The 22,517-nt window shown below is 36.7% G+C and overlaps 1 protein-coding gene across 1 annotated transcript in view; it reads right to left on the reverse strand.

The window, feature by feature from the left end:
* LOC119773562 (ephrin type-B receptor 2-like) overlaps positions 1-22,517 on the reverse strand; it is a 148,368-nt gene that overhangs the window by 62,361 nt on the left and 63,490 nt on the right. Inside the window, exon 3 of the mRNA XM_038270569.1 lies at positions 16,923-17,607. Within this exon, the coding sequence (XP_038126497.1) occupies positions 16,923-17,607 (685 nt within the window). The remainder of the gene's footprint in view (positions 1-16,922; positions 17,608-22,517) is intronic.

The following is a 22,517-nucleotide window of genomic DNA, read 5'->3' on the forward strand; positions in this document are numbered from 1 at the left end:
GTGACATCTTAACCCTTTACAATGACTTAAACCTTACAGTGAAATTAAACCCATAAATGTTTTTTTTTTTTTTTTTCATTTATTTTTATTTTTTATTATTATTATTATTTTTTTTTTTCTTCCTCTTAATTAGTCCAGTTACCTTTTAAATAATTCGGCGTAATTTCACAAACGCCAATAAAAGTCAGGTGACGTCATCTTCAAGTTGTTTCGGTGTTTGATAAGTCAATTTCTCACCAAGCCAGCGATCATCTGTTGGATTCAGTTTCTGAAGCAAACTTGGATCCACCGCGAAGACAACTCCTCATGGAGGCGTTGACTCTGATGCTGCGTCAAACTTCGGCCGATGTCAGATCCAGAATTCTCGCCGTCAATGGATGTCCAGACGCACAGAAGCTACGAGTTTTCACTGTAGCAGCTCCCCAGCAGTGAATGAAATTTCAGCGGTCTCGACAGGTGATTTTCAATGTTTATTTTCTTTGATGCGGATCATCTCAGTCATCAATGTCACCGTGAAAACTAAACAAATACAAATATTAGAATATAAACATAAACTTACAACACACAAACAAAATAAAACGTACCTCGCTGCTTTCACCAGGGAACGCTAAGAATCACAATGCAAGCACGGCTCTGAGGGTTATTGTCGGCATACATTGATACAGCGGCCTTTATAGGGCCTGTCCTCATTAAGCTGCGGCAGCCCGTGAGGTACATAACAAAGGAAATTTTACAACATGCAAATACAATAAACAAAACACAATACAAAACAGTGGTAATCAAAACAGACAAATATAATCAAACAATCTGCAATCCTATAAATAATTTACAATAAATATATCCTATAAATAATTAAATATAAATAATTTACAATAAATATATCCTATAAATAGTTAAATATAAATAGTTTACAAGTTTAAATAGTTAAAGAAACTTAATTTTAATTGTTAACTACCCATTACAGTTTCCTTTTTTTGGTTTGAGCTAAACATTAAAAAAGTGTAAAATAAAAATTAAACACATCTCTAAAGGTAAGAACACATTTTTCTGTTCTATCTTCTTCACTATCTTGATTTCAAAATTTTATATTGTAGGTCGGTACTTTCTTTACTATTCAGCAACTCCCCTCCCTTTGAATTACTGTTGTCACAGTGATTCAACCCTTCATTCAAACTCTGTCTCACAGTAATATACTAAGGTTTAATTTTTTCATTCAACTAAATCCTTACCATTCTGTTGACTTTGCACATTGGGGTAAAGAAAACTAAGACAATGGGACGGAAAAATGAATACCCTTTCATTAATAGCTGTGACTAATCTATTCCAGACAGTTCTTTAAGCCTGCTACTTCAGAGAGAGGACAGACACCCGTAATAAGAGAGGAGGAAGCAGTGGCCTTGGTGTGTGTTGAGACTGTGTCATACAAAGTATGTTGGTGGGGTGTAATGAAAACACCCAGCACATGAAAATGTGCCGATACCCCCACCCTGCCAACGCCCACCTAAAAAGCCAGCATAACTCTGCCGAGACCACACAGCCTCAAGATGACCACAATAAACCAGAACCCTGGTCCCAGCACGAAGCAAGCATTTCCCAGGCATCAATACGCAGCAAGGCCAATCCGGGCTTTGTAGTAAACACAGGCGGGTGGTTAATGTCAAACCGGAGGAGTGGGCTTCGTGATTCTCCTGTTTTGCCTGTTTCCCTTGTCTTTACTTAAGTAGTTGTTATTTCCAATCTGTCTTTCGCTCTGAGACAGAGAGTTGTTGATCTGTAGCAGATGGAAAGTAATGGAACAAAATTTTAGGAATTTAAAACTCTTCCTTTACAAAAACAATAAAACAACTTATAGTTTTTCTCAGCTGTTAAAAGTCCACACTGGAGAATTTAGGGCTATATCAGTTGCGAAATATACCCGTTTTCACTCTTTTCTCTGTTTCTCATCTTTGCTTGTGTGTTAAGTTGAGCACTTTGAGTAATACCATCAGTGTCCCATTGAGCATTTTCTGGCACAAAACCCTGTCCAACTGGATTCATCCTACAATAGCATGTAAAATACAAGTTCATAACAATTTGTTTAAAGTCTTTTGGGATATCACTATTGCACACAATGATGTCGTCAAATATATATTTCTGATATATTATACAGCCAAAATAAAACTGGTGTATTTTCTAAACCCTTGTTAATCAGTTCTTTCTTATAGCAACCCAAAGATTTAAGATTTGAATAAGTTAAAAAGATCTGTTGGTTGGGTATAGACTACAATGGTGAAATTAATCTGTTCCTGAAGTATATGCATCAGTTAAGTCGGCTATGATTCTGCTTAAATAAAAACCCTTGCTCAAATAAAAAACCCATGCTAAATATTCATTATGCACTGCATCAATACAATGGATAGTTTGTGATGAATTACCGAAGCCTTGTGGTAGATAAAAAAAAATTAAAAGAGACTAAGATTTCAAATGAAATATCAGAAGAATAAAAGTATTATTTTTATGTCTGATTATTAAAAATTTGGGCCCTAGACACTGATTCATAACATCCTAGTAATTCTAACAGTAAATGCAGGGACATGGACAAGGTACACAAAACAAAAAAGATCAGCCTTGTCATCAGATTACTATTACTTATACCTCAAATGTATTCTTGTTAAAAAAAAAAAAAAAACAGAACAGAAAATCTTTTAAAATATGACGAAAAAAACAGTAAAACCAAAAAAATTCCAAATACCAATACGTGTCAAGAAGGTATGATGAAAGATGGGATGTGAAGAGATAATTCTGACCCACATGCTACTGATGCCTATAATGAGCCGGTAAGAATATTTTCACTGACAAGATAAGGATAAGCCTGGCAGCTTTTACAATCCCTTTCATCTTCCAAGGTATAGGTTGAAAAAAAATCTGTACCCTTTGGATGAACCCAGTTCATTACAAGAATCTAAAGATTGTAAAAAAAAAAAAACACTGTGTCCAATAGCAAAGCTCAAAAGTACCACAGGAGAGCAAAGAAGCTCATTATATTAAGTAATTTATTTGCTTAGTTGCTGCCCAAGGGGACATAAAAAGTTTTATATTAGGAAATATGTAAGTATCTGTAAGTAGTGCATTTAAAAAACCGAGCTGTCCCCTGCAGCAATGAAACACCATCCCCCTCGACGAGGCTTCAACGGTTAAGGCCAAGATTGTTTTTCTGAGCAGGCTCAAGTACACTCATCCTGAACAATTACTGACTTAATTGAGTACCAGAGAAAAAAAAAAAGGAAAGTCAAATTAAGTTATTACAATCGGAGTATGATATCACGAATGGAAAACAAAAGCCTCCAAAACAGGAAGTGAACCACAAGGCAGCAACAGCCAGTTATGGAAAGCTCAGTATTTATTTATGACTTAATGCCACCAAATACAGTGACGGCTGGCCAATAGACGGCGCTAGGGCGCTACACCACCCCTCCAATGACCTTGATTGATACATAAAAAACAAATAATTTATTATTTATTTATTTATTATTTTTTATTATTTATTATTTTATATATTAATATTTTTTTTTTTAAATGTGCAAGATACATATTTAATCTTTATTGACGAGTTAAGCTTTTTCGTTCGTCGTCGGATTGGTGTCGTATTTCTGCCCTGGGGAGCAAAAATCTTTGGCCGTAGACTGTTGTTAAAAATTGTACATGCGCAGTAGTTCCTCTTCAATGCAAAAGATAGGAATATCCTGTGGCCAGAGCTGAAAGCTACTTTATTTGCACAGCAACTCCCGCCACAGCATTTACATCACAGTAGTCTGTTATAAAGTGCATCTGACTGACAGGTTTACATAATTATTTAGCAACAAGGCTTGGCTAACTGCATGCAGCGAGGCATAGAAAATTTTATAGTTTTGTTTTTTGTTGTTGGCTGGTGTTGGCTGGTGTAATACCTTAGTATAAATTTGGTATAAGTCTATTTTGAGAGACTTATACAAAATCTACAATACAAGATCTTTCACTGGGGTTTTATAAAATTCTTTGTGTGCAGAATAATAACTGGGAAGGAAGGCAATATATAGTTTTCAATATTTCTTTTACGAATACAAACTTAAAAAGTGTAGCTTGTATATTTTTGCATTCCTCTTCAATCTGTACTCTTAGATAAAATCCCATTGCCTTTGGAACACACCTATTCAGTAAATACACTCCACTTATTTTCAAAGGACAACTCTCTTTGATCCTGAGTCTTACTCCTTCCCATATCTAGTATTCTAAAATTGTGCTTTGCAGCGGCAGCGTGCAGCAGACAAGGGAACATGCAGTGAGGGTAAGGGCAGGTCGTGGTCTCGGTTGTGACTGACAGATGGATTAAAAACGACACCGTCAAAAACATGAAAGGGATCCCAGTGATGCTAGTTTTTCAACAAAGCAGTGGCATATGATGGAGTATTTCTCTACCTGGTCTTCACCAGAGACAGAGGAAATGTGGGGAGCAACCCATCATACAATAAGGATATTAAGTTGGTGTTAGCATTTTAGAATTTATGTTATATGTAGATTAAAATTATGTGCAAGACACAGCCTTTTATATCTCAGAGCATTAGGGCTACTAATAATGTCACTTTACTATACAACACCACAGCCTCAGTCACACAGAAAAAAGCCATTGCCCAAAGCAACATTGCTGACTAGGAGATAATTTATTAGAGAAGGCTGCAAAATGTCAGAGACATGCACCATTGAATTGATTACTACTTCTTAAAATGTGTTATCAATGTTAAGATTCAGAGTTTTAACATCTTAGTTACTAAAGATGCCCATCAGGCGAGGGCTTTAGGAGCAATTAAGGAGCCACCAAACTGCCGGAAAATATTATTTTAATCAAGCATTAAAGTAAGCAGAGGACAATAATCTTTTAGTAGTGTGTTCTGTCAATTCCTTCACCGTTTGGAGTGTTAGTTTTTAGGTGCATGTGAGTAACTTAGCGATGTAAAATCAAGAGATTGACCTATTTAATAATACTGGCTCACTGCAACTATTAAAACCTGGAACGATCAACGCTGAAGGGGCATATTTTTTACCATATGGGGCCAGTCCCTGGCAGGTCAAGAGGGAAGAATACTGACCAGAGGCTAGCACAGTCTAGCCTGACGTAGTCCGACTCAATTCTAGTCAGAATATGAGTCTGATACTGCTACATAAAGCTGTGATTATGGGGCGTGTTTCGAACGAACCAAAAAAAAAAATGCCTCTGCACTCAATCGGATAGACCTACAACCAATAAGAGCAACGGAGTGCGTGACGCATGTTAAGCGAGGCATAGTTGTTGTCCACAAAAATCAAAGCGTGCAGTTGCACACCTATAATAAGAAGATGAGACTTGATCGCGTTTCTCTGATCCTCTTTTAAAATTAATTTGCTGTCGATATCTTCTAGAACAGACCAAATAGCAGAATCTACTCACCTAAACTCTCCAGCGGCAGCCATTGTTGTTGTTACCCAAGCGCGCTTTGGTCACGTGGTTGATTACGTTACTGTTGGTCATCTGTCCATCATCGTATAAAGCCCGCCCTGACAATTTGATTGGATCGCCTGACAGTGGGCGATAATACTCGCGCTACTATGGAGCAGAGCCAGACCGAACTTCCCGACCTCAAACTTTGTGGGCGGGACTAAGTTCGGAATGGCACCCAGGCTAAGCACAGTCCCCAACTTGCCATGATCTGTATTTTTGGAATGAGGTGTTCAAGTCATATAAATATGTAAATTTTTTGGGAAATATACATAACGCTACAGTATATGTGATGCAATCTAACAGTGCAGATTACGCCAAATATATTACCATGGTGATGGCAGGCTCATCCTCTAGGGATATCACAGGCAAAATGAAGTTGACAGAAAAATGAATGGACCAAATCATAGAGTGCACCAATTTACAGGGCAGCACTGGAAGAGGCAGACTTGAGACTATAGTAGAGATTTACTTGACAGATTTACAGCAACCTTAAACATCAATGCCGGGATGAATTAGATCAAAGAAATGTCATGTTTTAAAGTCCAGAACTAATTTGCAAATTTAATACAAGATTTGAAAGTCTTGTTGTGTTGATGCTCTCTGATTTAAATCCTTTAGCAAACAATGCTTGACAAGGTGGGGTTGAAAATATTTGCAAGTAACATTTCAAATTTATCCTTTGAAAAGATAAATCTCCTCTGACTTTAACATCACCTTGATTCTCCTAGAAGTAAGGAACATATTGAAAATGACAAAGAAAAGAAAACAAAGAAAGATTCCTGAGGTTTTTTTCAAAGGGAGAACTTTGCTTATACTGATGTGGCCTTAGAGGTATGTGCTCAATTTTAAACTCAAACACTCCTCAGAAACCTCCCAGGGAGGCTGATGACAGAAAACTTTGCTACATCAGTTCTAAGCTTGGAGTTGACATTAGCCCGTGGATTTCTAAACACTCCAGAATTAAATCCCCAAATAAAATAAATATAAATATAAAGTACTTGAGCTGGTTGTTGACTTTGTTCAAACACAGCAGAGGACTCACTGGCTGCAGCAGGCTTTTGTGGACACTATCAGTTCACAAGGATTCACTGAGGTCAGAGGAGATATTGCCCTTAAACCCAAGGATACTCTCAGTTTATTGCTTCTTCCTATCTAGCCTCCTGCAAGAGAGTTAGTTGTTAATTTATTTCTATTTTTCTTTCAAATCTGCAGGCTAAAATAAACTTTTGGATGCTAAGAAATTAAATGAGCATAATTGACCTTTATAGGTCAATTTTAATTTTTATTGGCAGCATTGCTCACAAAAAGGATAAAAGTGTTTCCTCTGTCAAAACCAGCAGAAAAAAAAGGGTAGCAACAATCTGTAAGTAGCTGTCTTTAGACTAGGTATTTGAATTCATGCAAAACATTTTTTAACCACATTTTACAAAAAAACTAAAACTTTTAAGTACTGCAATCTAATAATACTTTAAATAATGGTCTATGTATTCTTTTAGTTAGTATTAACATAGCACAAGAATAAAATGGGGTAAAAAAAGGTTTGATGGTCACTTTGGTGTGACCACCAAATATATAAAAAGACCACCAAATATATAAAAAGTCCTATAAGGCTAAGAAGCCAACTAAAATCTCTCAGTATGGAGAAAGTATTCTTCCTGCATTATGGATGTTTAAAGTATCTGATGCTTAAAAGAAACAGTTTCTCATTACCAAAGTATTGCACAGAGTGGTTCTATTGATAAAAGCAAAGATAACTTCCAAAAAGTGTTGCTATAATGAAACCTTTTCATAATGGTCTATGGCTATGCTTTTAAACTTTTTGAATATTCCAGAGTGCTGTAAAGTACATAATCTAGAGGTAGGAACAAATATTATTTTACCATAAACCAGCCATGGCTAGATCACACTTCTGAGATTGCTTATAGAACAGCCTTATAATTTTATTTTTTTTTTTAAAAAAGCTGTCCAAGGGCCAAAGAGCAGTGTTCAAAAAAGATTCTTTAATGAGGAGTAGAGTTTTTAAATGATGCACTGGACCAAAATAATCACAACATGCAGTTACTTTGTGAGACTCCACAGAAAAAGAAAAGGCATGTTAGGGCATTTTCAACGTTTGCAGCGGTTTGAAGAAACCAGTCAAATAATTATAGAATATATTCTGTTTAGATGAGATCAAAACTGAAGTCTTTGTTAGTCATTGCACACACCATGTTTGGAGGCAGAGTGGTTCAGCATATCAACCTAATAAAACACTACGCCAAATGCCAAGTTTGTAGCCTGAGACATCATGGCGTAGGCTGTCTTACAGCATATTGTACTGGCAGGCTTTATATAACTGAAGGAAACATGAGTAGATTACTGGGACATTCTTGATATGAATTAGAAGAATAAACTGGTGTGGATTTCCTAAAGACAAACAACCTCTTGTTTCAGACAAAGAAAATTAATTGTTCAGTCAAAAGCTTGACCAGTATAATTAAAAACTAGAAAACAGCAATAGTCTTCAGAACCTGAGGACTATTTATGAGAAAGAATGCATTCGACATCCAATCTGAGAGATGCACTTTAGGTGAAGTCTTTAGGTAGACATTACCAATAAAGGCATGTTAACAAAGTACTGAAAGATTTATTTGAGTGTGTTAAGAACTTATTCTCTGTGCCATTCCTTATACTCTACCCATAACTTAATTTGTGGCCTAATTTGGTTGCATTTTTTGCTGTGTTGATTACTTAGGCTTTTCTGACAGCTGGTAGGAATTTTCCATAAATAGGAATATTAGAGAAATATTTTTCTGAGAAGAATTTTGTTTTTAATCATGATTTTACCTGCTGTAAATGTTTACACATATTTCTTCTAGTTGGAAACCTTATCAAAAAGGAAAATGTATCCCTGGCTATTGTTATAGTGAAATTGTAAGTCTTTTTTTTTCTTTCTGAATCAAATACTTAATCCCAAACCAAGATTCTACTTTGTATGCAAATAATTTTCCTTCTGGTCTAAACTGCAAAGCTTAAATAAAAATTGTTGTTAGTCATGTTGCTACTATTTCAATAGGTTTTAAATCCCATATCTTTTTTTTTCTCCACCTTATGCTCAGGTATATCACTGACTGGCTTTTGTGCTGAGATGTTTGTATAACTTGCTGAAAACTTATAAAGTCTATTTACCAGCCTATTAAATAAATGTGTGCACTAAAAGCTAATTATTTTTTTGATATAGGTCTGTGAGGTTTAACACAAACTATTTAAAGTCAAATAGACCAAGTCTTCATAAAGTCATGTCTTAGGTGGTTAAAAAAAATCCTAAAATACTGATGTTTGTAATTACATTAGGCCATGTTTAAATTCTTTAAAGTTGTAACTTGAGTCTGATGTGAATTGAAATCAAATATATATCAAATCCACAGTTCTGCTGTAATCTACTGTTTCTTCTTGAAAAGTTATGAGGCCAACTGAAGTCACTAAACAAGAAAAACTACAATGAAATGCACAAGCATTTTCCTCATAAACTGTCTGTTTTCTCTTTCTGAAAACTCCATCAACTTCTTTTAAGAACCCTATCTAAATTTCAGATCTCTCCTGCAACATTTTTAAAAGTTCCCTTCAAATGTCCTTGTCAGTTAGGTGGAAACACTACTAATGAGAAAAGTGAGCTTTTCTTTCCAAATATGGTGAAAGTATGCAGAAACTCTTTCGGTTTTAAGAACCAAAGAAAGCACCATTATTTTTAGACGTAATGTTTTTTTGAAGAAACTGTATCAGGGAATAATGGAAATAGGTCACATGTCCAGGGAATCTGTCATTTAAGATGAACAAACTGGATGTTTAATGATGATAGATTTGATGCTTTGGCAAAGATGTAGACTATCTTACCCGGTTTTATCTGCCGGTATGTTGACAGGCTGTTGAGTATTTAAAACTGTAGGAGTCTTTTTTTGCCCCGGTTTTAGTGTCCCCACCCCCATCGCTCTGCTGCTTTCCCCTTACAGTTTTTACTCTAATTTCTCTCCTTTCTCGTTGCTTCAGCAATGGAACTGTTCAATATTTAATTACCTGTAGCTCACCAGGAAAGAAACATTTGTCCGTAGGTTATATTACTTAATATAGAACCTGTTGTAACTGAACTGTCTTCATCCTGTGAACCTTGAACCACAAAAGATTCTGGTTATACAAGATGCTGTTATCAAATTGCTTCTCATGGGAAATGTAATAAATATTTGACAGTAACTGAACAGAAAACCAAAAACTAACAGATGTTTTTTGGGGTTGGGGGGGCGGGTTATAGCAGAGAGATATATGCATGGAATATTTGCTATAATAAATGATTGACCATGTATTAACCAGAGTATTAATTTACTGCTTTATTTTCAGCTTCTCGTAGAGTAATCAAGGATTTTGAGTTTGCTAATCCCTTAAATCCTCTGGTTGCAAAAAATATACGACCATTTCAACTCATTAAATTTGATAATATCCTTTCCTCCTCCTCCTCCTCTCACTTTTACACCTCTCATCTAGGTCAAAAGCACACACCATAAGACATCATAATTTTCTTAGTGTTGACTGACTTCTTGAACAAACAAGGTCACTAATCCTCAAGAGAAATTTCTCCCTTTAGCGGTCGGACGGATTTTTCCCTATTTTCTATCCAGCCAGATGCTTGATTTATTCAGATGCTTGATTTATTAGCCTTACTTAGACTACCAGTCAACTAGATACCTCTAGCTGGACGGTCATGAGATCAGAGAGAGCACAGAGACATTTTAGGAAAAATCTGTGGCCTTGTCCCTGGTGAGAAATTTGAAGCCTGTATGGAAGGATATGTATCCCCCATACATCTAATTTCCAGGACAGCCAACTCAAGGCAGATTTATCATGACCAGAATAATAAATTCTCAGAAATGTCATAGGGCTATGTTTTTTTGGATAACCCCCAGACAAGCGGCGGCTGTCTTTTGGGTTAAGACGGAGATGTGTATAGGTGTTATAGAAAAGAACCAGACCCTCAGGAAGATTCCCCACTCAATTAAATGACCAATAACGTGAAGGAAGGCACAGGGATTACATGAGGTCAAACTGACTGAATCCGAGATGCAAAAGATGGTGTGGGATAATGAGGAATGTGACAGAGGGGCATGTGGAGCAGACCCTGACGTGTGCAAAAACATGTGGAAAACGTTTACAGGCTTAAAGGCCATGATCTCTAAGTTCGGCAAGATTGAAAGGAATTGCACGACACATTATCACTTTGGGGGATGATAAATGTGCTGCTAAAGCTAGAATGGAAAGTATACTTTATGCACTCCCTTTACAGTAGGCCAATAAATCTTGTAAGGCTTACCGACTTTAACTAAATAAATATTAATGTGGGTACAATACCTATAGAGTACCAACAATTTTCAGCAGTGACTGGAACTGTGAAACCATGCGGAAACATGTTCAGTGGTGTGAATACAGCTAATATAATGTTTAATTTGTAATTCCGGTAACACCTTATAAAGCTTATCTCAGTAGTAAACAGCTTTAATGAACATAAAAAGTATTTCATTCCCTGCATTTATAAAATATAACTATTGTGCACAGTCTTGGGTATCCTAAAAATGGTCTAAGTGGAGTTACGCACCTACATTTTACTATTAGAGTTCATACAGTTAAAACTTTGGACACTGTGTTCAGAATTAAGTGACAGCCCCTGCTGCATACACATCACAAACATTTCATCGCATCTAAATGAAAAGATTAGTAATGGAAATCAAAGGATGTTGCCTCTGATGCCGCTAATAACTCACGTTAGCTGTGCTGCTCTTTTAACAAGCAAATCTTGTCATAACGAATATCTGCACAGGCTTTAATTTGTATTCCTTATGCTTAACTGCATTTCTTTGAACAGCAGTTGAGCAAGCCATCTATCAACAAGAATAAGTGTGGCTGTTATAATGTTGTCTGAATGCTTACTCTGTTTATACAGTGTTTACATTTAAAGCCTTTTTTTCTCCCCTGTTGCTGCTTTGGTCTTGCTGATACAGAACCCCAATGCAAACCTTTTATCTCTGTTTGCAGAATACACAAAGCAGTGAACAGCTTGGTTGGGGGGCGTTTGCTTTGTCTTTGTCTAACTCCATCATGGGGGACAGTCATGGAGTCATCAGCTGGGCTGTTCCCCGCTTGCACCGTTAGTCAATTAGTGTTGCCATTAAAGGCCGGATAGGCAGGGGAAATAAAAGCAGTGACGTGGATTTGTCTGTGTAACGCTGATTTCTATCCCTAAACTCTCTCCAGACCAGGAGATGGAAATAATTGAGATTCTGACAGCGTTAGGGCGACTAATTTCTAGATTCTGCCTGCTCCGCTTTTCCATGTAATCATCTCTATTTAATCATGTCTGCACTGCCCCCTCCTATGCACTAGATCCCCTTAATTCTCTTGATCAACAACCACATTTGATTCAAGAAATATTGAATAGTTTGCTTTTAACCCATTTAATCTGGTGCAACAAAAAAAAAAACTACAGCACTTGCTAGAACTGATGCATACTTAACCATAAGACTGAATGTCTCATGTTTCAAAGGATTAATGCTTTGACCTTGAGATACTTCACACGACACACAGACAGCTAAAGAGCATCACAACCAAGACTTAACCATTTTACAGCGGTATTTCTAATTACGAAGGATGGATAAGTTGAAAGAAAGAGCTTAAAACAAAAGGGTGTTAAGTGTATGATAGAATCTAATAGGGCTGGGCGATAATTCAATAACGATATATAAATCGATCGATAGACGTGTGGCGCAATAGAAAAAAAGAGGGTCGATAAAAGTTCGATAAAAAAGAAACGCAGTTTTCCTTCCTTCTCATTGTAGCCTAGCATGTAGGTTTATGCTAGTCACTGCTTCCTCCCAACCAATCACAATCGTGGACCCAGGCACGACGTCACCAAGCGCCGCCCTCTCAAACCACAACACAGAGCACATGAAGATGCAGCAAGGAGAGGCGGAGGAAATTGAAATAGAAAGGTTTTTGTAGTTCGGCAGTCTGGCAGTATTTCGGTCATGGCAAGTTGGACCAAAAACAAACCACAGTCATCTGGAAAATGTGTCGGGAACCAGCGAAAACGAAGTCTGATAACACAACCAACTTTTTTTTTATTTTTTTTATCGTCTCTCTCAGCCGCTCACACCCGCAGGAGTACGAGCTGTGTAGGCCCCGACGCGGCTCTCCTCCGAGGAATCTTCGGAAAATATATATATATTTTCAGTTCTGGGCAGTTTCCCACGTAGTTCTAACAATTGAGATAAAAATGCTGAGGGGCCAGAAACTTCAAAGTAATAACTCAGGTTAAAGCAGGAAACGGGGGCGGCGGCGGCGGTGGGGGGGCATTTATTTATTTGTTATATTTATTTTGGTCACTATAGTTTATTCTTTGTCAGTATTTAATAACATAATCCAGGTCTCTTAAGTTATTTTTCTTTAAAACAATTCTGTTATGGTTAAAAAAGTTGGTTAAATAAAGATTTAATTCGAAGTCTGTGTTTGTGTTTTTTATTAAAATTAAATCATTTAGCAATATTATAAAAGTCAAGGCAGAGCTGCACATAAAATATGGTTTCAAATCTTTTCAATAATTATCGATATCGATCAATATGCATTTTTTTTTATCGATAAGCTTTTTTTCTATATCGCCCAGCCCTAGAATCTAAAGACGAAAGGTCATGTAAGAGGATCAGACACTATATATTACAGTATTGGTGTTTCTTTTGCATCTTCCTGTCAGCTTTGTGGAAATTCTTAACTTTGTTGGTGGGGTTTCCCTACCTATAACAAGAAGCTCTGAGGACAAAGTTTTTGCTTTCAACATCCCAACCAATACCATGTGTCACAATAAATTATTCACTTGTTGTGGTCATCATGCATAAGGAGAGTTCATTTGTAACTATTTAACTAAACTTCTTTCTGATATAATTATAAAAAGGTTATAGAGTTGTTATAAAAATGACCTAATTATCTTCATCTTAAAAGTCCACCAGATCTTATTGCCCTTACTTTAAAAAGTGTTTCGTGCTCTATCAAATTATGTTTGGGTCCTTTAGCCATGGGCTGGAAGGCTAAACAAATAATATTTCTAGTGACGGTTCTCCCATTTCTTCTTAGAAACAGCCTCTCCTTTATCCAAGAAATGAATCAAGTTGTTGTTACCACTGTGACAGTTTGCTTCCAAACTTTCATTGCTCAATAACATCAGCCACACTCCCACATTTGGGACCCTTAAACTCACAATAGCATGGGGTTAGATGATCAGTTTACACTAAAAGACACATGGGTATTGTTAGGGGAGGTTGCCATTCCACCCAAGGACGTTGCCTTCGTTGTGCCCAAATAAGGGGAACGCTATTCAATTTGAAGAAACCAGCAAAGGCAAAGAGAACCTGATGTGTCTCTGTGGTGAACCATCTCCACAAAGCTCTAAGGGGAAATTAGATCTGTCTTTTTAGGACTGTCTCTGCTGAAAGCTGAAAGGCTTTTGCACGGTTCCTCGCTTTCACTGCAGTTCTTAAAGAGGAAACTTAATCTCACTTGTAAGACAGTGCAGAAAATAAAGAAAAACCTTTGCAATTTGATGTGAGCACCACCTTCTGCCATCAATATTTTGACAGGTTTCATGACAGCATAATTATTTGTCAAAATCCCTGCCAGCAGTTTAATTGTTACATGCATAATTACATGTTTTGTTGGAATTGTTGGAACACAGCATCAACTGAAATATACAGTAGCAACAGCGTCTGCATCTTTACTCCTTTGTGGGTTGGTGGGGCATAATACTTTCACAATGAAAGAGGATATCTTGCAAACAATTTGAAGGCACTTCTCATAAATCAATTCATTACCCTATATTATTGGAAGGCAAAACATCTTTCACAGATCAATTTATTATCCAACCTCCTGCAGCTGAAAGGTGGTGGTTGACCACAGCTTTAAAAAACCGGTATCAGTTTTCCATCTTTAGGAAGCTGACTGAAGAGCGAACAAGCTATGCCTTACATCAAAGAGAGCCACCAGAATAATATTAGCCTTAGTATATTCTTTATATTTGCTTTCTGTTCGAGTCAAAATCAATTATTCTGACATTTAGTACAAAAAAAAAATATATATATATCTTATAATGCAAAACATTTTGCATTGTACAATATAGATTCCTATTAACATCTTAATAATGTTACAATATGCAGAACTAAAAGAAATAAAATACAATCTTCAAGTACTTTTTTTTTATATAATTATTAATTTTGTCGCATTATTTGTGTTTTTTATGAATTTGTGACGTTTTTGATTATCATATCATTAGTTTTGTTTATTTTAATTTTTTTAAACTAAGTATCAAAAAATATGGGCAGGTTATATGAGATTGAAGGGGCTTCATCTACTTACATAATCATATTTACATTTGAGAAAGGCTTTCTGTCAAAAAAGTACAGAAAACCGGATTAATCATTCGGTTTTCTTTCCATTCAATTACTGTATTGCTATAATGCTACGGCCAGAGTCTTTTATACCACAAGTAAAATAAATCATACATGACTACTTTTATGAAAAGGTTGCACCAGTTCTCTAAATGTAAAAATCTGTGTCTTTAAAACAGTACTGATCAAAAGGAAAATTATTCCTAAATGCATTTCCCCTTGTGGGCCTATATAAGCTGATCAAACCCTTTTCATTTAGTGCTCCGATGATTAGAACTAAGTATCAGGATTTCAGACCAGTTCAAACATAAACTGAGATGTTCAGAAGGTGTTGGCTTTTCTTATAGAAAAAAACAATTTTTTTTTTTTTTTTTTACTGCAGCTTTACCATAAATGTTAAAGACTACATTGTGACTTCAATATCTTGTCTGTCTACTTATGGTTTAAATTTGCATCTCTGTACAATATGTTTGTTTAAATTGTGCCAATAGAAAAAACTTGCCTTGCCAAGTCTGGAATACAAACTAGCTGTCCTTCTTGGGATCTTTACATTCCCTACATTCAATTTTTCTGGACATATTATCTTCATATTATATCGCGAAATCTTCCTGCACTTCTTCTTGCGTACATCCTTTTTAGTACTCATTGAACGTGCCCAGCAGTGTTTGTTATGCAGCACCCATCATGTTTTCCCTCCCAGCATACGGACACTGGGGGATGAGTTGTAATTACAGGCTCATACGTGAGAGGCAGGAATAAACCAATCAGATGCACAGGTGGGGGTATGAGGTTCTGGGATGGATCAGCATGACTCCGGCTTGCAAGCTATGCATGTGGTGCTGTGCTGAGTGATCAAGATCTCTAACTACAATGACCAGATACCACCTGCTAAAGTTTGGATAGGCCAAGGCGCAGATAAATGCTGGCTCCATCGATTCTTTAAAAAGCTTGATCAATTTTCCTGTAAGCGGTTCCTAATGACAGTGAAAAATCTCCAGTCCATTTAAATAAGTGGAGGAGAACATTTTCTGGTGCTTTTCTGTCCATTTTTTTGCTGATGGGAATGGCATGTTGACGGAAAAAAACAGTGTTTCAGCAAGAAGATCCTGGATTTGATTGCTAGCTTAGCATCCTTCTGCATAGAGTTTGCATGTTTTCCCTGGGCATGCATTGGTTCTCTACTCCAACTCCAACTTCATCCAACAGTCCAAAAGATGACTTTTAGGTTTATAGACATCTCCAAATTAGGTATGTGTGTGTGCATGTGCGTGAGTGGGTGTGTGTGTGCGTGTGTCTCTGTGTTGTCCTGTCCAGGATGTATCCCATCTGGAGATAGGAACAAGCTCCATCAAGACCCTGATGGATAGTCAGAAGAAGATGGGTGTTTCTTTAAAGAGTAACCCCCACCAATGTTGATTTTCCAGATAAAGAGTATAAACAGAGCCATTTTAATGTCACATTATTTTTATATTATAATGTGAGCTTGTTTAGTTCTGCAATAGTTTGTCTTAAATCTATTTTTGTGACGACCTAAGAGGTTGAACAGTGGCAATAGCAGTTTAATTTTAGGAAAAAACTAAGACTTATCACACGTTCCAAACAAAGCTATGTCATTGTGTTATGGGTCTGGGAGCCCTGTTCCCATAAAATATTGTGGGAAAATCAAAAGAAAACCCATATTTCACAGTGTGTTTATATTGGGAAATAGCAAACAGAGGGGATTAAGGTATTGTTATGGAAATGTGATGATGGCTTCAGTTAAATAAACGATGAATAGAATTTATACCTTTCATCATATTTTGATGCATGACCTTATAACACTATTGTATCTCAACGAATAAGCTCTTTGAACAGCTTAAGGTCTGCTACCACACGTAGCATAAATAGACTCCTTGCCTGGTGGGATTACTCCTTCATGGTGGCAGATCAAAGTGAATCATTGGACTTAAAAGGATAGCAAAAACAATGCCACAACATACCTCTACAAACAGTTCCGTTTTCCACAGCCTCATTCCCGGCTTTGCACATACAGCGCCCAATGGGTACCATCCACTCTCCATCTCCGTTGCAGTAAAGCTTTATGGGAACATCCACCTCCTCTGCGTTCGGGATGCAAACACCCCTTGCTGCCACCAGCGAGGTGCTCTCTGCTCCTGATAGAGTCTCCTGAAACAGTGCCCCGTTAGTGATAATCCGAGGACACTTTCTGTAGAAGACCCGGACTGCAATGAGCGACATGCAGCCTCCGTAGTCCTGAAAGGCTAAGTAAAAACCATTTCTTGACACAGGGCCAAAACTTCTCACTTCAGTGTTGATCTTCATCACTCTGCCTCCAAGGTCAACCTGGGAGAAACTCTCATCTGCTGCAATGGTGTCAACTTTGATCCAGGGATTCTCCATCCATGCTGGAGAAGTTCTGGTGGCTGTGTCTGAATCTGATTCATAGTAATAAAGGTTAAAAGTTTCTTTACAGGAGCCCGGGACATTAGGGATGCTACTGCAGTCTCTAACAGAGAATTTCATTTCCACGTGGATCCGCTGAGCACCACGACGCCTGATGTATTTTGTCCGTACCCAGTTGTTCTGATTGCTGTCAAAAACATTACAGACCTGGTACGTCCTGATGGTGTTCATATGTTCGTCGTAACCGCTCACCTCCTCCCACTGTTGAGGGACAGGAAAAAACACCAAATTAACATTTTTCTTATGAGTAATTCTTAATGTTGCATCACAGAACTGAACTTATGGAAGAAAGTTAATGCTCTATCATTAAGTAAAACAGTTACAGTATCCAGATCCATTCAATTAGGTACAAATGAGATGAAAAGTAATTACTATATATTTTTCTACTTGAGATTAGGAATTTTTTTAAGGAGAATCTGTAATAAAGTTGATTACTGCCACTACACCTCTTACTGCAATATTCTGATTAAAAATTGACTCATATTGCAATGATGCAGTAGGCACAGCCCATAATAGGACACATGACACTTTGCATGGAGCACCTACTGCTCTGAATGGGTCGTTCTTTCAGAAAATGACTTTTTTTTTTTTCAAGTTAACAATTATTTGAAAAATGAAATAGTTGCCAAATATTTTATTAATCTATTAGTCAGAATAATTGTTTAGTATCAGTCCCATCCAATATACCATAGAATTTAAGGAACGTGACAATAGTTATTATTAAATTTAAGGAGACAGATCTAAAAATACATGAGATATATTTCAAGAGTATTTATGTTGTAGATTGAAGTTTGAACACTGCGTTCTTTACCAAAGGATCATGACATCCCCCACAAGGAACGTAAGCCCATTAGGTCAATGCTAAAGAAGCTGGCTAATGATAGTGCTGTATCCAAGCACGTCAACTGAAAGTTAGAAGGAAAAAGGGAGGTTTAATAAGTTTTTCAAGGATAACGACAGCCTTAAGAGTACTGTAAAGCAAAGCACATTCAATTTGGGGATATTAACAAGGTTAGAACTGCAGCTGGAGTCTTTACTCCAACAACCACCAAAGCAACATAGGCTAGAACTGTTACTGGTTAAGGTACATCTAAACTGGAGAGAAGAACTGTTCTACCTTGGCAAAAAGGAATGGACTGTTTCTTGGTTTACCTATGATTCTTTTTCAAATCAAGCAAAATTTTGTAAAGTATTTACAAATCAAGGTCTTAAGAATCTGAAGCTACAGTTTAGAGTGTATATACTATAGCATTAAGTAGTATAGGTTATGCATAGACATATTTTTCAGAAGGGGGAAAGTTTTTTTTTTTCTCTAAATTTCTGAGAAACAGCATTTGTGGTTTTCATTGGCTGCAAGCTGACCTCATTAATATAAAGAAATATTTTTCATATATAACATTCAACAAGTATTGCTGGATGAATAACAAAAATGTATAAGAAATCTGAATCTTAAAACCTTTATTGTTATAACAATTTTTCATGATTTTTTTTTTACATTATATTTTGAAGAATGTTTCTTTGATGAGACTCTCAGAATCCAACTTTGAATGAAAGAATTCAGCAACACTTGACTAGAGTCCAGATATTCTGCATGTCATTGTGACTTCTCACTGTGATAGTGCAGTCCAGATAAAACCTCTGCTTTGGCCATGAATCAGAACAGCTTTTAACACTGTGCTCTCCAAACACCACTGCAGGTCATGACCTCGACCTAAGCATTTCAGCCAAGTCAAAAAAAATATCTGTTCTCATCCGCTGAACAATTTTGCATTTGCAGTCCAGCCTCTACTTTCGCTCCCCTTCACTCTTCACTTCACAGCTGATATAATTTCTCAAATTAGTGCCCACTTAGTGAGGACTTTGACAGATTTTGACGGGCTGGGTGAAGAAAGTCACCCCTCTTGTTACAAACATGCATTCTATTAAACACTCTGACTAATTAGAACAGCTTTAGTTCTCAAATCCCACACCGCTTTTAATTATGGCTACTGGGATGCTTGGCTTGACCTAGACCTTTACAAATACAAGCCTAAACACGGATATCATATGCCACAAAAGAAGAAAAATCCAGATTATTTTTGCCTAACAAGTTTTCTTACATTATAGACATCAAAATATGCACAAATATAATTAAAATATTATTTTAAAATTTAACTTATTTTAAAAGATATTAAGATAAAATGTTAACACATTAGAAAGTATCAATGGAATCTAAAGAGTAAAATGGCTACTAATTTAAAATTTGATTTACTTTGAGCTTTTTTTCTTAAAGTCATCACAGTGTACTTCAATGCAAAGACATGGGTGCATGTTTGTTTTGCCTGCTTATGATGTTGGGTTTAAGGGTAAGGCTGTCTTTTGGCCACAACTGACAGACACCAGTGTCCCAGGTCATAGGCAGCCATCGACCTCCCCACTTGTTGAGGAGCAGTGGGGAAGCTGTGGGCCAATTAAATGAGAGCGGACAGCCTGTTCTGATGAGCACAGAGCGTTGAACAATCGCAGTTTAATAAAATGAATGTGGAGGCAGGTGGGGGAGGCTGCTAATGAGGGATGCAGGCGAGTGGAAACTCCAGAAAAACGTGTTGGCAGAAATGTGGGGGAAGGGTTGAGTTGGACAAAAAAAAAAAAAGAGAGAGAGACCCCAAACAAAATGTGTTTTGATGAAGGGCCCTCTTTTGTCCTGTCATGGCCTTTTTGCCCTCCTTTCATCACAGCTAGTGGAGGGAAGCAAATGGGGCATAATAAGAGCCTAACGATCAAGCATAGAGTGTGAAATTAGAAGAAACGTCTTCATTTTCACAGCTTTTTTACCCCGGCTCTTATCAAGAGGTCTCTCAAAGGGTGATCATGTGTTTTAACTGCAGCAGGTAGAAGTAACACTGGTGGTGGATGCCAAGATAGATTAGCTAGATGGAAAGAGCTCGCCTTAGATAGCAATGAACACAAAAATAAAAGTTTCATGTTCTAAAATCCAACCTACTGTACTCTGATTAAAACATTTCAGTGTATAACAAAAAAATTAGCTTAAGGGTTCTCAATGTAATGTTTTTTTTTGTTTTTGTTTGTGTGTGTGTGTGTGTGTGTGTGTGTGTGTGTGTGTGTGTGTGTGTGTGTGTGTGTGTGTGTGTGTGTGTGTGTGTGTGTGTGTGTGTGTGTGTGTGTGTGTGTGTGTGTGTGTGCGTGTTGGGTAAATGTAACCCTTTGGATTTTGTTCAGATAACCACAAAACATCATAGTCCCACCTAAAGACCCGAAAAGCCTCAATGAGCATGCAGTCAGTTTGCCTTTTTGCAGTTTTTGGTCAGTTTGTACATTTAGAAATTAAAAAACAATCAACTAGACTTGGTTTCCAAGTTTGAAGATGTTTCGCTTCCCATCCAGAAAGCTTTTTTTAATGCAAATTGTCAACAATTAGCATTGGGAAGCGAAACGTCTTCAAACTTGGAAATCAAGTCCAGTGGATTGTTTTGTTTTTTGTTTTTACTTTTTTGGAATGACTATGACCTGACCTGACTGAGAATCTTCACCGGCATTATGTAGATTTAGATTTAACCATGCATTACTTGAAACTGAGGAATTTTTTTCTTTTTACCTGCCTTAACAGAAGGAAATAAATAGTTTTTGTTTTTTTTATACTCTATTCATAGTTTACTTAAAAGTTAACATGATCATACAACTGCAGTAAATAAGATATAACATAAGAAAGCTGCTTAGTTATTTGGCTCAATATGGCATCAGAACCAATATAAAGAGGACTATAAAATTTCACAATATTGTATAACTGCATTTAGTTAAATGAGATATGGCTTGTTTATGACTAATCATAGCCACAAAGAAAAACACTTAACTACAATGAAAACCAATTACATTTGCCATATTTCAAGTACATAGGTAAAGAATAGTCTGATTGCAGGTACAAAAAAGGGAGGAACAGAACCAGAAGCAACACTTTATTCTACAAAGGATCAGACTCTTTCAATCAAAATCAAATGGTGTGAAAAAGAATGCCTGACTGACTCCAGACAAAAGCATACCGTTATGTGCTTTAATTGCTCAGGCTGTTAGATGTCCTGAAACCTACATTCCAGGGTTCACAAAAAAATATTCAAGTGTTTGGTTAAAAAATATTTACATTTAGACAATACTTGCATTTGCATTACAGCAAACATAACAAATAACTAAAATTAGTGTGAATTTGCAAAAAAAAAAATAAAAAAGCCAATTCAAAATGTTATTACTCCTACATCAGTGTGACTCTCATAATCTGTTAGGCAAACAACAAAATAGGACTACCATCACTTTAAGATCCCTTTTAATTTGATATACTTAAGAACTAGATACTTTCCTCTTTAGGTAAGCAATATGGAGACAAGATTGACCAGCTAAGAAAAGGACACTGAATTGAATATTGATCAGTTTGGTTGGAAAATAGCTGGGCTCATGGAGACTACAGTGCTGTACGTAGAGCTGCTCTCATTTAGAGTTACATGAGGTCCTACAGTTCAGTGATCCTCACTAAGATTAAGGTTCAGAATCAATATCACGCATTCTACTCCAGGAGAAGTTTCACTGAGCTGCAATCTATATGTGTCAATGACAATATGTCTCTTTGATTGATAAAGTTAGAAGGATTGCACCAACACAGCTGAAATATAGACTGGAGTTGCAGCTACACCACATGTTTAAACAATGCAAAATTGGAAATTATATCAGTGAATAAAAGCTTTATTGTCAAATGTTATGGCTGACTAATGTTTTGCAAAATAAACTAATTGTACTTTAACATCTAAGGACAGATTATTGTATTATTGATTTGCTTATTTAAAGATCAAAGATGAGAAGACATCAAGTCATGGTATTTCAGGCATTACTTAAAGGCCAGAAATTAAAGACATTGGCAATGGCTTTTATTTGAGACACGAGTTGTTTGTAAATTGCCTTAATTCAATTCAATTCAACCATCTGTTAATCCAAAAGGGAAATTAAATGTTACAGTAACTCATGGGATATTTTCAACGTGTGTGTTGACAGCTGTAGGCTGGAAGGATCTTCTATAGCTGTCTGTCTTGCACCGGATCTAGAGAATCCTCTTACTGCAGACACCGTTG

This window comes from Cyprinodon tularosa, unplaced genomic scaffold (assembly GCF_016077235.1).
Source record: "Cyprinodon tularosa strain WSP-4 unplaced genomic scaffold, ASM1607723v1 ctg768, whole genome shotgun sequence".
NCBI lineage: Eukaryota > Metazoa > Chordata > Actinopteri > Cyprinodontiformes > Cyprinodontidae > Cyprinodon > Cyprinodon tularosa.